General features: G+C 37.8%; 4 protein-coding genes across 7 annotated transcripts in view; 1 reads left to right on the top strand and 3 right to left on the bottom strand.

Annotated features, from left to right (window-relative positions):
* Positions 1–4,401, bottom strand: part of LOC117208855 (microtubule-associated protein tau) — a 32,374-nt gene extending 27,973 nt beyond the window's left edge. The window contains exon 1 of the mRNA XM_033450280.1: positions 4,071–4,401. Within this exon, the coding sequence (XP_033306171.1) occupies positions 4,071–4,094 (24 nt within the window). The 5' untranslated portion in view covers positions 4,095–4,401. The remainder of the gene's footprint in view (positions 1–4,070) is intronic.
* A 581-nt stretch (positions 4,402–4,982) lies between these two features.
* On the bottom strand, positions 4,983–9,249 carry LOC117208864 (myosin light chain alkali). Of its 4 annotated transcripts, XM_033450296.1 has the most exons (6): positions 9,021–9,249; positions 8,652–8,679; positions 7,371–7,679; positions 7,048–7,134; positions 6,596–6,663; positions 4,990–5,643 (listed from the first exon to the last, which is right to left on the bottom strand). In XM_033450296.1, exons 1-5 carry the CDS (start codon positions 9,021–9,023, stop codon positions 6,632–6,634), a joined length of 459 nt encoding a protein of 152 aa, XP_033306187.1. In that variant the 5' UTR covers positions 9,024–9,249; the 3' UTR covers positions 4,990–5,643; positions 6,596–6,631. The 4 variants fall into 4 exon arrangements, with proteins under 4 accessions (XP_033306189.1, XP_033306188.1, XP_033306187.1 ...); XM_033450298.1 differs by lacking the exons at positions 8,652–8,679; positions 9,021–9,249 and adding an exon at positions 7,957–8,093 and having other exon boundaries at positions 4,983–5,643; XM_033450295.1 differs by lacking the exon at positions 6,596–6,663.
* Positions 9,021–11,718, bottom strand: LOC117208861. The gene is made up of 3 exons (XM_033450290.1): positions 10,961–11,718; positions 10,538–10,749; positions 9,021–10,432 (listed from the first exon to the last, which is right to left on the bottom strand). The coding sequence occupies exons 1-3, from the start codon at positions 11,046–11,048 to the stop codon at positions 9,749–9,751; spliced, it is 984 nt and encodes a 327-aa protein (XP_033306181.1). The 5' UTR covers positions 11,049–11,718; the 3' UTR covers positions 9,021–9,748.
* On the top strand, positions 11,713–14,811 carry LOC117208856. The gene has a single exon (XM_033450284.1). The coding sequence runs from the start codon at positions 11,754–11,756 to the stop codon at positions 14,619–14,621; it is 2,868 nt and encodes a 955-aa protein (XP_033306175.1). The 5' UTR covers positions 11,713–11,753; the 3' UTR covers positions 14,622–14,811.
* Positions 14,812–15,027: the final 216 nt, after the last annotated feature.

Below are 15,027 nucleotides of genomic sequence, written 5' to 3' on the forward strand. Positions count from 1 at the left end.
AATCCGATACGGGTTTTCGTCAGAAGTCGATAAGGATATACGTATGGTTCCAGAAGAAAAATATTTTGAACAGTGTCGAAAATTTGTTAAAAAATTTCTTTCGTAGCTTAAATACATAGCTGAGTTCGAATTTCAAAGAAATATCGATCATTGGTCGATTTTACGGATAAACTACCTAAGAATTTAATGAATCGAGAAAAGATGTGATCAAGGCCATAGTGCAGCGTGCTGCGAGAGACACATAGGTATCGCAAATTATTACATAATGGTGAGTTGGCGTAACCACTGTTTCTAAGAATAGATATGATTCTAATGTGGAATTTAAATTTCGCAAAATTGTCGAAACTTCTATATACATTTTTAAATTTAATTCAAACCTTTGCAACGTAATCGCGATAATCGCGTAGCGACGATGCCAATGAAACTTCACCGTGTTTCGTATACCACGCGACTCTTCGATAAATAGCGAAACGAATTATTGGGAATTATAGCGAATTTCCGGTACGCTTTAACGCTTGTTATCATCCAAGGAAAAGGTAACAAAGGGACAAATTTAATATTGCACTCAAATCATCGGAGCGTGGCTCATTAGAGTTCGCCTCGACATGCCTTTAGCTTATACGACCCTCCATAGGAAGGAAGCCCCTCCAAAGCTTTGGAAGTGGGTAGATAATCACGGATGCTGTGTAGGTGCGTCTTGAACGAGACGGGGTCGAGGGCTTCTCCCATTTTTCCTAGTATTCATCGTCGGTAGATTCAAAGAACTTTGCCGGTCAGTGAACTCTACTCTCAATGGATCGTCCATTGACTTTCAATAAATCTAAACGATAGGTCACGGAGAAATTGCTCTCGTTAATAAGTTAAACGCGGCTAATCACGTGCAAACACGATGAAATTACACGAAATTGCAGGTGGTTGCGTTTTACCAGGAGAGTTTGGTCAATATTTCGTGCGGGACACTATGTACTATACACTATATACTATACAATAAAGTAGTTAGTCCGATATTTTCATCGGCAACTTGTACAGTTTCGTAATTCGATATACCTGTGCCTATATCTCGCCGAGATCAAGGGTAACAAACAACGAGGATGCAATTGATTTTTATTGGCCCTTGTAAAGTTTTTTCTCCTTTCCTATTTTCTAAAATACTTTAAAGGTTGCAACCTATGGAAACCGAGGTTTCTGCGTCAAAAATATCGCGCGGAGTATTCGGCGAATCCAATGCTAAAACGGAATGTCTTTTTAAGAGTAACACATAAATTGTTATTAAAGACAAGCAAAAGGCTGATGTTACATTATTTTTTTTTATTATTTCTGGTTCTTTGATTAATAGACCATTAAGTTTCATCGTTTCGCGCGTGTATCTTTAAGAGGATAGGTTTGAGTCTGTATCTGCGTTGCGAAAAATCCTGCTTTTTTCCCAAGAAAGAAATTTTTTGTATAGTATTTATCGCAAACTTGATATTATTGTTTTTATATGAAATCAAAGCTGCTTGGAATGGATGAAATTTCAGTCGTTATTTAACGACTTGTTGGTCGAGATTAATAAAGTGTGAACTTTGTTGTTTGCTCGCACAGTTAGCTCTACTTAATGACTAAAGACTTAAAAGTTGTATATGCAAGAACATATTGTTGTCAGATTACTGGGATACGTGCGGGTGGTATCGTCTGATACGTCTTCTAGAGCATTTAAATCTGGAGGAAACCATTGTTGCAATATCGAAAATGCAAGAAATTGTCGATTATGCATTCCAGAGATTGATGTTTATGAGAACAATTTGCTTTAAGAATTGCAGACTTTATTCCATTTCATTACTGAAGCAAAGTTGTATTCTTCGTACATTTGTAATACATTTCTGAAGCATGTTAATTAAGAAAAAGATGACTAGGATCGATACGGATAATATTCTTGCATAAACATTCGACACTGGAGAGTACGATGCAAATCGTTCTAATAATTACGATGCACGGCAGGGCGTAAAGCGGGACATGGGTAACGAGAAGGACCTTGGCCCCCTACTCGTGTAACGATAAGCATTCGTGTAACGATAGGTACTCGCGTATTAGTCATGCGCGTAAAACCTAACAAACCATTCATTTTAGTCTGATCGTTTGTAGAGGTTTATTCGAGAAAATGTATATATCCGTATCTATTATTTGTAAGAAACTGCGCGCTAAGAGCGCAAAAAATTGTCTAAACGCTTGTTAAGAAGTTCTTTTTTTTCCTTTAGAAGTTTATGACAATAGAAGACTATGACGATAATGTTGATATATTCGTGAAAAATAATCGGGTTGTTGGAAGTATAACGGGCGTGTGAACGTTTTGTACACAGACATTGGAAATAACAGCCGGGATAACCGTAGGACTCTCTTCGTATTGCAAGTTCTCCGGAAGTGTGGCACAAATTGCGGATGCCAGTCCGACCAAAGTGTTACTCCATTTGAACACCAAGAGAGGGTCATTCGATTAAGGTTTCAAGCTGATCATCGAAGGTGAGCCCGGTTAATTCCACAATTATACACCCACGAAACATCGTTATTTCATTGACGTTCGGCAATTTCCTAATTGACACACGATATAGCCTTCCTCTGAGTGGATTTTTTCGCCCTGTTGATGGCGGTGATGCAACGATGCCTAAATTAGTAATTTGCAATAGTCACAGTCACGACAATTTCCCGAATTAACTTAGCGAGTTGAATGGCAATGTGACATTCGCGTGATGTACGTTCATTTCAAGATCCATTAAGAGAACTTCACGATGACAAACTTTTCGTTTCTCATTACCAATTTTCTATGTAGATATTAATAATGCTTCGCGATGAGCGTTCCATTGTTACTTCGAATCTAACACGAAGATTTACCTCGATACGCGACTTTAAACTCCCGTTATATGATTTTTAAAACATTTGCATTCTGAAATAATGTGCCGAAAGATTTCCCCTTGTTGCCTGTTTCCTCTTAAAGCGACTTCGCATAGACTTCGCACAGACTTTGCACAACGAACAACAATGGTAGACCACGATTATCTTGATTCGCGTAAATCGAGCACAAGATGTGGAATTAATTATGCATGGGCGCCTGACAACACGCTGCATTAAATTAATCAGCATCTAAAAGACTTCCCAGTCTTACGATTCAATATTATGTGCCGGGTTTTCTCATCGCTTTGAGTCTAATGCCCCCGGACACCGAGGCCACTGTACAGTCTTCAACAGTAAACATGTGCATGTTGGAGTGTCTCTTAATTCTGCGATTAGTATTACAGATATAGTTGGTAGATACAACGCTATGTGTAGATATAATCGAGAAAATCAACGATGCCTTTTATAGGATTTTTAATAAAACGAAACATCAAATTTTATTAAACCGAGAGAAAAGATAACCTGCCCATCCTAATCCATGCTGTTATATTAATCACAGCCAAACATTTTGTTTTAATATTACAGACTTTATCATAACAAGCGTTTATTATCTTTTAACCAATAGATATGTTATATTATCATTGCCTTTGGATTTATCTAAATCTCAGTTATTATCTTTGTTACAGAAATTCCTTAGAATCTTTTTTGCATTTGGATACGTTTCAATAATTAACCGAGTATATTTTCGGCACTTCAACACGATCGACCAATCCGGCGAATTATACCATAAACCAATAATAATCGTGTGTCATTCTATAACAAAAAGAATTCCGGGGTAAACATGTCCGCCGCAACCCGTTTCCCTTTATCGTTCAAATCCCTTGAAATAATCCATAAACGCACACCCCTAACCAATGAAAAACAAACATACCTTTTAACATAAAATAGATGAACCATATTCTTGAATGGTTTCCTTCTCGGATAAATCGAATCTTTTAACAATAGTAGCAGTAATACTAACGAATATGTGTATGATGAATCAGGTTAAAAATATTATGGAAGAGAATGTGATTTTCTGACAGTGTATATATTCAACAAGATGGCGAAACTGATGTTCCGCCAATGATCTTCATCGTGTTCCGGCGTTCGAGCTGGCTCATGAAAATAGCGTTACATAGAGAATCGCGCGCATAATGAACACCAACCTGTTCGCTGCATGACGTCGTCATTCTGTTGCAAGTTGCTGGCGGTGTCGTCGTTGTTCGAATTCACTTGTACATCCGTCATCTTCTCGGTCAACGATACTGAGGGTCGTTCTCTTTAGGGTTAGGCGAGAATTCTTGGTATTCGCAGTGGTCGACTTCCACGCACTGCTCGTCACGCCGTAATACGCGCGAAACAACGAGAGGAGATGCGCGATTCAATGAGATACGATGAAAGTTGAGGAACGCGCGACACTTGCGACGCGTTTGAACTGACTGGCTCGACCGCCGGCCTTCCGGGATCACCCGAAGGCCCCACGCCTCACCATCGGAAATCGCCGAGCGTTTACGAACCTCTTGCCGTTCGTACGATTCTCAGGTGCTCCGTGTCGCGTAGCGAACAGACAGCGAATGCGTTTCGAGTATCACCCTTCCGCCAAATAGACCGCCACCCCTCGTTTTCTCGCCACCGAAAACGATGTTTATCATTCATGGTTCGATTCAGTTAACAAATTATCGATTCAATTTTTAAATTGTTCGTCGTATGGTTAAAAGTGTATAGAAACTTGAAATTTACAGTTTCTCCGTTCCCTCAAATTTGTCTTTGTTCAAAATCAATGTTATATTTTAACTAAAAGGATAGTAGTAGAAATAAGTAGTAGACTAAAATTATCATAGATATTTTTAGATGATTATGAAAGTTATTATAAACATTTTCAAATAGGTAGGATGTAGAGCACGTGGTAGGAATTGTTGGACTAAGTTCATGAAATTTTCCGAATAAAATAAAATTATACCAGTACTAGATAGAATGACTTGCTGACTGCCAATTTGATGATTTTTCAATCATAATCAGACGATAATCCGATAATTTAATGATATCATAGATCTATAATTTATATAAAAACATAGACGTTTTGGATTTGTACAAAACATGTTTTTATGATTTTATTTACATTATAATTATATCATCCGAACGTGTGAAAATATAACGTAGATGTACAAATCGGCAAATACTTTTCAAACTTCCCTGGAAGACTGTCAACGGCGTGAAACTTTTCACACTCCTCGTTCTACGAAGGGCATAATTCATTAAATTAATACGATAAGAAGTAAAATAACACCGATCTCTTCACTCGGTTTGTTTCAGCGTTAGTATGCATATATTAAGATATTATACATCGTTCTTATTATAAATACATATACCTTATACAACGTTACATTCAACCAAATCAAACAGACGTGATTGGTATTTCATATCATCTTTCCCTTTGATGAATTTATTTTATATTAAAAGGTTTTATTTTATCCTGTTCTTTCTTTTCATTTTTTACAAAAGATCCTAATGACGATAAGAGCGATTCGAATTGTATTTCGCCGTTCTGTGCAGAATTATGAGAAGCGTGGAGCGCCTAAGCGCCAGGAGATTTTTTAACAGGGGATGAGTAAGACGATAAGTATGAAGAATGAACATGTTCCTCGTTGACGCGAAGTTCACCGAAGGATGAATACCGCATAATGGTTGCCGCGTTGCCACTTCATTCGCTGTCTTTCTCGCACAATCTACGAAGGAACGCTAGAAACAAAACAATCGATATTAACATCTTATTCTAAAGAAAATACGGATCTGGTGTACCGCTATGTCAATCAAACTTGGTGCCGAATACACATATATGAGCCATTTAAAATATACAATAAATATTAGAATAATTTCATGTGCAAACATAATTTCATGATGCCACAGAAAATGCTATATCGCATTTTGTAATTTTTGTGTCAATTTTCCAAGCTCGAAATGTCCTGTGGGCACGTAAAATTTCCCGGATATATTGCGATGATTTATATATACACTTGTGAATCTCTCGTTGTTCATTAATATTAATAGAAAGCTTCTGTAACTTAAATAACAAATGAACGCCTTCATTGATAGAAGTAGCGTAGATAATTAATAACAGAGTTAATGTTGTCGAAACGAAACGGCATGATTGAAACAGTGCTTTCTTTTGATGCAGAGAAATCCGTGACACAAATAAATATCAAACGTCTGGATCGTTCTATGTATATCTAATTTGCCTAAAATGTACATCTATCTGTGCATATCTAATGTTTTAGACACATAAGATAGTATAAAATAGTATGACAAATTACAGTACGATAGTCAAATATAGTTTGAAACCGTCTTCTTGTCGTCTTGTAATCGACGAGAACTCGAGGAAACGATTAAGGTTGAGCATCGTTTTCTGAAATCCACGCCAACGACACTACCGAGTGTCTTGAGTCACGGATCTCGTGCATGAATACATCTTAAGCTTTTGTACGTGTTGCTGTACGAGAAGCAGGTTATCGATTTCAGCATCCCTGCCACGTAGATTCGTTGCGTCCTATAAAATGTGACATGTGCGTAGTCAAATAGGAGGCAGAAAATTGTGTTAATACATAGGTGAAAAGAGGCAAAGAAGAAACGAAAGAATAAGGAGGAAAGACAGAAAACTCATGGAGATGCACGTTACGCTACAGGGTGTACTTACGAAAGGCGAAATTTGTGATATTGACGTCTGGTTTGTTTACAATAGCACCATCATCTTCTTCAAGAATGCTGCAGAACACAAAACACGTGGAAATGTTAAACGGTAGGGAAAACAAGAAACGGGGCCCGAACGATCGTTCGATTCCTCTGACTTCCTGGACATTTTGGGCAGCTATATAAAAATACTCTACAGGACTAAGCTACTGAACACTGTACAATGGGAAAATACTAAGGGGACAATCTTTTTTTTAAATTTTCTACTGTAATATCAACGTCTACTGGTAGAACGAACCGTTAAACAAACGCATATTTTATTGTTCGCTGCTGCTCTTCTTTAATCTAGCGATGCTCTATATTAATGTAACTCACTGATGCAGCTCGTATAAAACACGCTTCTTTTCAACTTCTATTTCGCGAGATGCATATATTTCATTGTGACGAATCGATACTTACGATCATAGGGGATGAAACCTTCATCATCTTCTGGGTCCATACAATCCTTCAGTACTTCCTCTACTTCCGCGTCGGTTAATTTCTCACCTAAAAGATTATACAAAATAGAATTGTGCGTTAAAAGATAAATCTGAAGTTACTCTCTTTGTGTTTGTTAAAGATGTTAAGCGGCCGGAAAAGCGGTAAAATACTTTGAAACTTCTATTCGTGTTACTAACTTCCTTGATATCGTTAAAAATATACAGATTTTAAACTATTTTTATACGCCTACGAGTAATATTTTCTCTAGTCGACGATGATGAAATATAGGATGATTATAATACCGAGCGCAAGCAGTGTGTGTGAAAGTTCAGCAGCCATCATAGTTCCATTTTCCTGTTTATCGTATAGTTTCAAACATTCGAGAAAATCTTCGTAGCATCCCTGATCCTTGTCCTTTTTGCACTGGCTGTAGATCGGCAAGAATTCGTCGAGCTTCAGCAACTTCTCGCCTTTCTTTTTCGTTCCTCCAAGCTTTTCTATGCTGGCGTTTGTAGGATTCAGGTTGAGGGCCCGAAGTACGTCACCAAGGTTGACGGCATCGAGAGTCATCGAGCCATCCGCATCGTAAATGGAAAAGGCAAATTCTGCCTCTGTTTGATAAAGAAAGGAAACAAAGAAAATCATATTACGTATCGCTCATGATCGTTCTTCCGAGTGTCCATTTTAAAATTTGTTTCGATGGATTATAGGACCTTTTGATATTTAAAGAGTGATAGGTAGGTTTACTTGACAGGCGGTAGTTATTGGAAAAAAATATTTTGCTTCGTGATTAAAAAAATGTCAATGTCGATTTTAAATTAAGAACGCAGGTATATGCTAAGTGAAATCTGGGTTAATATCAGCTGAAGCGTGGCTGTTCGTGCGTACCTGGTTCAAAAATATTGTTCTATTTTGAGACTGAGCGGCTCCCACCCAGCGACCGATTCAAGAACCTACTGGTGGAAGTAGTAGTGGGTCAGATTACCCCCGCCGAGCCATATAAGAACACGGTACTAACTATTTTTGAAATGGCGCTTCCCGTTCGGGGTGATTACACCTCCGTTTTACCGAATACTAACGATTACGTAACATTTTTCACGCGGTACATCGAGTTACCGTCTTACTACTTACATTTAGAACCGTATCGTGAATGCCAAACATAATTACGGAATAATTCAAACGAATTTTAAACGTGCCGTTTCCCTTGCAGCCATAAGTTTAACGCGCTTTAAATATAATATATATCGTGGTGAGAAATCGATTATCGCGTAACTTGTTTAACGAGGAATATCATGTTCTTCGATCTACGACAATATTTTATATTCTTGGAAATACCGCGTCATAAACACATTTTTCTTCGATCTTTAAATTACCCTTCGCAGAGAATTTCCCTCACTTTTTCCTGTGTTTCCTCACACATAAAATTACTCGCGATATTCACTAGATAGTTCACTGTTAATTTAAAATGTATCTTATAGTTGGTTGTATTTGCTATTCCTTAAAATCCTGCCTATTATTTCTATTGCACAGGTAATTTCAAACACGTACACAAAAACCAAGTATTTTCCATATGTTTTACTCACTTTCGACGTCCTTTGCACTGAGGTCTGCCTGTAATGCAAAAGAGATATCATTAAATATTCACAAGTTATCACGCAATACTATTTATTATCGTTATTATTTATAAAAATGATATCGAAATACAAAACATTTTAATGGGAAATCTATCGATATAAAATACATCGTAGCAAAGTTTCTCTTAAAGGAATTCTCAGTAACGACATAACTAAATTATTAAATAATTAAAAACATATATCCTTTAAAAGTGTCAAAAGAAACTTAGAAGAATACCAAGAAAGAGTGGAAACTAAATTAAACTAAATTAAACGATGGATTTATGGATAAAATTTTCGTCGTATATCGAAAATTGGTAGAGAAAATCAAGAGCTTACCATTGTAACGTGTCTGGTACTGCTAGATGTTAATCGAACGGAGCGTGAACCAGAAGTGGTATCGGGTGTTACCAAATTTATTTATTTTATTTCTGTAGATGGCGCAGTGATCACGCGAATTACAAGGAGAACCAGCTCGAAAAGCTCGGTTCGGACGAAGAGGGTATTGGCAACGCTGCGGTCCAAAAACAGTTCGAGAGACAACGCGGTTTAGAAGCTGTGCTTCCTTGTTACGATAAATGGTTTTCGGTGATACCGTTCGTATGTCATGGCTGCCAGATCTGCAACGCAGAGTACATGCGACAAACAAAAATACACGCTGGACGGCCTTCGATCTCGTATACCCATCGCGCCCTTGATATCGCCGATCTTCGCCTTTTACGTCAAGCAATCGTCCGATAAATCAAAGATACACGTGATTACCAAAAAAGTTACTGTATTGTATAAAATTTTTAAGATACATCTTTTCCTCCGCGGTGTTCCTAGGAACGCGTGGAATTTATTTCACGTCTCGTATAACTTCGTAAGAGCTTGGCGTACGTAGACTATACCGGACGCGTGGCCAGCTGATGGCTAAACTAGGGAGTTATTTTTATCAACTCGACGCGAACAACCAGCGCATTTCTCTCTTAAAAACTAGGTTTACAAGTGGATATTTAGATGTTGTACATCCGATCGTTCCATAACTCCGTCGAGGAAAGAATTTGAACGTCGAGCCGACGTTTGACTCATTTCTTCCGACGGCCAAAAATGGTTCGCAATAATTTCCGTGTTCTACTTAAAATACCCTTTCTCTTCCGCTCTTCCGATTGTGTTTCATTGTGAGTCATTTTCTTCGTTTTACTGGACGTTTTATCTTCCAACGAACGACCTTCCTCCTGATCAGATAGGGCCGAGGACGCAATTTCCTCGATTGTTACGTCCTCCAATGAGGCATTCTTCGTGAAAGGCGTTGATGATGCGACGAACGAAGATGTAATTTCTTCGTACGCAAAATCACATACGTTGCTCCTAACGTCGTTATCGGGTACATAATCGATGTTATTCTGATCAGAATCATCGATACTTTCGATGCTTCTTATAAACTGTTCTTCCGTTTCCTCCCAAACCTCGATCTTTTCTTTGCTAACAGTTTCCGATACATCTTCTTTCCTTTGCTCGGATTCTTCCATTTTCGTTTCAAGTTCCTCGATCATTTGGTAAAGTAAATTGATAGATACTCTAGTCGCTTCGTTCGAGTTTTCAAGTTCCTTCTCCAGACGAGTGCACGTTGGATCTGTTGTGGTTTCGATAACAGCATCGTGCACTATTTGATGCACATCACCCTGACCCTGAGTCGTGTGCATTTCCACAAAATTGGTCGGCTCTGCAGCGTGTGAAACATTTTCGATGTTGCGTACTACGTGTTTTACCTGTTTAATGAATTGAACGTTAGAAAGAACCACTTAGAGAATAATTATTTTCTTATCGCCAACCCCAGAATTATTCGCACTTTTCACAATGCTATTTCCATTTACCTGTTTTTCTAATTTGGATATGTGATAGGGCACGGAAGTAGAATCTCCGATTTGCAGATTACGTAAACCAAGCACCATCTTTTCTATTAATTCTGTGGTTTCCGGTTCGTTGCGATCTACGCTCAAACGATCTTGTATTTGCAGCATTGTTCGTGTGATCTGCGATTGATTGCCAGCAGACTCTTGTTGATGATCCAGCATTTGTAATTTTTCTGACAACATTATTGTTCAATAATTTCGATTTGTTAACATTAATTCCGCTAATAATGAAAATAATGAGCTACAAGTTAAACACGTTTATTCTAGCACGAAAAGGAAAGCAATTACCGAAACGTAATATGCAACATTTCGCATATCGTATCTATATATAGGATAAAATAAGATTTAATCAAATAATGCCTGTATAAGATGATAACTGCTTACGATCATTTGTATCAACCACGTCAAAAGCTTCCAACATTATCTTGTCGATTAAACTTCTTGCAAAGGCTTCGACCATAATTTGAGGCATTATCAACTCGACAGAGAACTGAAATCGTAGCTGTCGGAAATGATCGTCAGATTTTCTATACGCATGGCAAATATGTATGCACTTGAATTTTGCTAGGTGCGGTGTACGTTTATTTTTATTTTTAAAATTTACTCTATTTGTTTAGCAGTTTATTTGGTAAATCGATTAATAATAAGTTCAAACATGAATCAAGTACGAAATTTGTATAGGGTTACCGACACCCTAAAGTGAACTTATGAAATGTTTGCACGTGTTCCGGAAAATGTCAGAAGACGTTGAACGTTTATTTTCAGTTTGGCACCAAAAAAGCAAGGTGTTGCCCGCTTAATTTATAGAATGATCTTTTTTTTATTAAGTATTTCATTAAATTAAATGTATAAGTCAATATTAATAATCTATCAATAGACTTGATCTTTAAAATTTTAAAACCCTGTTTGTATTACGATAGAATTGCCGATGTAACCTCAACTTCGAACTGAATCGGATTAAAGTACTAAAAAATAAATAAACACTCGCTTATCAAACGTTTTAAAGGAAAATTCGTACATATTACTCGAATCTTCGTCAAATTTGCATGCAATGAATGTCATAAAATGGATTGTATTATTAACTATAACGTAAAAAGGATATACCGATTTTTTACGAGTCAAAGTAGCGATAAGAGCACAACCCGCTAGTATCGAAAAACGAACGTGTCCATAAAAGATGGATCAAAATAAGTACATAGAAGTACGAATCTTCGAACCTGTTGCGGAAACTCCAACTTTCGACGCTGCTCACAAATATTCCATAAAAACTCTGAGCACAATTCACGAATGCGATAGTTTAAAGGTTACCCATTCGTACGTTCAAAATAATAATTCGTACATGCAAAGGAACGTTCCATATTCCACGAACTTGAAGTCAAACATCAGAAGCTTTCCATCTTCCAAACAAAGGGTAGATTCGTTTAGAAACGCGGACAGACCATTCGATATCGATTTGCTCTTAAGATATTACGCGTGTAATTCCGATATGGAGAAATCGATAAACAAAGTTTTTGGCAAAATGAATGATCAGGTTTGCAAAGACATAGATCGTGTTGGCCCGTTAATCGAATTGGGTGCTATCTACAAAATTTGCAACTCGTTGGAAGAATCGTCTCCTAAAAATTCTTTATCATCCATGTCTCGATTTCGCGATATCATAGTCAAGCTACAATCTTTGATACGCCGATGTAGCAACGAAACGTTGGGAGAAATTCTGTCGAACGATCCGTCGATGAAAATCTGCGAACATTGCGGAGTGATAAGCTGCACTAAACCAGCAAATATTTCTGTCGAATCGCGAACATCACCACCTAACACCTCCTACTTTTTAAGTACGCAAATGTTTTCAGACGTAACCAGCAGTGGCGACGATGACCCGAGAACCTATCGACAAATAAGGAGAATTAATCCCAAAAAGGAACAAAGGACGAAACGCGTTGAAAAATATAGCAGTATGCAAAAGAATGAAAATCGTTCGACTTGCAAAGAGCAAGTAGATAATGGAAAAATTTATGGCTCGAGGGAGGTAAATCTAACTGTGAAACGGGAAAATAATTTCCACATAAATGCTCCTCAACGCATCGAAACTATGGTAGCTGAACGCGAACACGATAACACGATTCAAGAGACACGTTCTGTTCGTAACGCGATAAACACTAGAATATTAGAAACAAGTAAAACGGAGTTACCCGATCGCGTTAAAAATTCGCAAATGGAAAAGCCATCGGCTATCAAAAAAATCGTTAAGGCAACGACTAGAAATCAACTACAAGCGGAAGCTAACTGTAACTTCGAGGAAAAAGATAAAATTAAAAACGATCTCACTGTCGATTTTACAAATAATTCTTTGCACGGTAGATATTTCAATCCCGTAGACTATAAAGAAAAGTCCGTACCGAGAAATAAACTGGACGATTGGCAAACGTCGGACAAAGATCAGCTAAATTTCAACGAGTGTAATGAGAAGGTTTTAAGAGACATTCTGTATGAACATCCGAAATCCCGTATTGATGACTCGGTATCGCAAAATTATACATCTTTAAATAGCAGACAAAGCACAGAGAGTAAACAGAACCAACCAAACAACGTCATGAACGACATAACTTCGTCTGCTAATGAAGTGACGTACTTGGCACGAGAGTGTCCCGAATCAATAGAGGGAAGGAAGAAAGAATTGGTTTCGCAATTAGATGAGAGAACGTACGTACATTCTAGACAACCTATCAATAGACGCAGTTTCGTTCTACACAATGCACGGAATTACGATCCGTGCTTAAATTCAGAATTTTTAATACTCGACAAATTGATGGCATCGAATATGATCGAAAGAAATAGCGAGAAAAGCCCAAGAATCTCCTGCATCGATTCTCAAAAGCATTTGAAACATCCCAAACGCGTCGATCCTATTAGAAATATGAAACAATTTAGAAGTCTAACGTGTTTAATAGAAGATGATTCGTTAGAAAATTGTATTACAGCATCTCGTATGTTGGTACAGGCTAATGAAAGTAATACTACAGTTGTTAGTTCCTCGTCTGCCGAGAACATGATACGTGAATGGGTAAAAGTTCCCCAAAGTGCTAATTGTATTCAAGATGAAACGTATAAAAACTCGGATACTTCGAAACCTTCCACGATTGTGTTAAACGTAGAACCTCGTGCATTCTGGGCTAATGAAAAATCAATTTACTGTACAGAGACGTCTATCGATGGACAACGTAATCCAGAAGATTATAATGCGAAGAAAACGTACAAATCGTCGTCGAAGAATAAAACCAAACACCATCATTCGGATAAACGGACTATATCAAATATAATCAGTGGTAGTTTCAAGCTGTGGAATAGTAGAGACTCGATAAAAGATAAAATAAATACATCGAAACATATTGACATACACGGAAACGAGAAACGTCTTAGGAAGCACTTATTCGATTCCTTTAAAAGTCTTAAGTCCATAAAATCCATGAAATCCAAAGAGTTACGTGGAAGTACTAAATCTTCGGGTTCTTTTGGAAATAGTTTATTTCCTAATATCCCTCCAAGTATTACCCGGCGAATCATTTACGACGAATCATCGTTAAAAAATCTGATACACGACGATAGAAGGTACGCAAACAATACAAAGGACATATTGTTGCTTTATCGGAAAGTTCTCGAAAGTACAGAAGAGATGGATTGGCAAAGCTTTCAACGATTCGTCGAAGACTTACATCCCAACAAAAAAAATCTTTGGCGCGATATTTGCAAAGTCATTAACAGTAAAGTGAAAAGAATAACCGACGAAGACGACGGCAGTGCGGAAATATGTATAGAGATCACCTCCACTCCCTTCGAAGAGGCGAAGCACGAAAGAAGAAAGTGCAGCAACGAGATCGTGTTCGAGATGGACATAACACTCGCAGACGTCGAGAGGTGTCTCAGTAGGAGGCAGCTACTATCCACGGAGAAAGAGCAGCTTGACACCCTTAAGAGAGCCAGTGAAGTTATTAAAGTTCGAAATGATGACGTTTGTGATATTGAAGTAGCCTCTAATCAAGCTGAATAAGCAGTCTTGCATGCTTTCAATTTCGCTTCTACGTAATCCGATTACCATCTCCTTCGCAGTTCCCTCTCGCCATTTCTTTCGTACTTCATTTTTGTTCTTTTTTGCATACAATTTCCGTAACTCTACTTTTTATAAATTTCCGCCAAACTCTTGACATTGCTGAATAAAATTTGACATATAAGAAATTAAACGACTCGCGTGCTCTATTTTCTTAGCATTAGAGCCCCTAAAATTCGAAGAAACAGTAATGTTTCAAGATGCATAATGCTTGTAGCAGACTGGTACGAAGTTGGTTTTAGGTGTAGCGTACCGAATAAGCTAGATCGGTTGATCCCAAAGTGAAAGATTTGGTTGATGCAAGGTGGGCTAGGTGGGTAAATGGGTTGGTAGGGGAACCGTGTGGAAA

Source organism: Bombus bifarius, unplaced genomic scaffold, assembly GCF_011952205.1.
Source record: "Bombus bifarius isolate JDL3187 unplaced genomic scaffold, Bbif_JDL3187 scf7180000008163, whole genome shotgun sequence".
Taxonomy (NCBI): domain Eukaryota; kingdom Metazoa; phylum Arthropoda; class Insecta; order Hymenoptera; family Apidae; genus Bombus; species Bombus bifarius.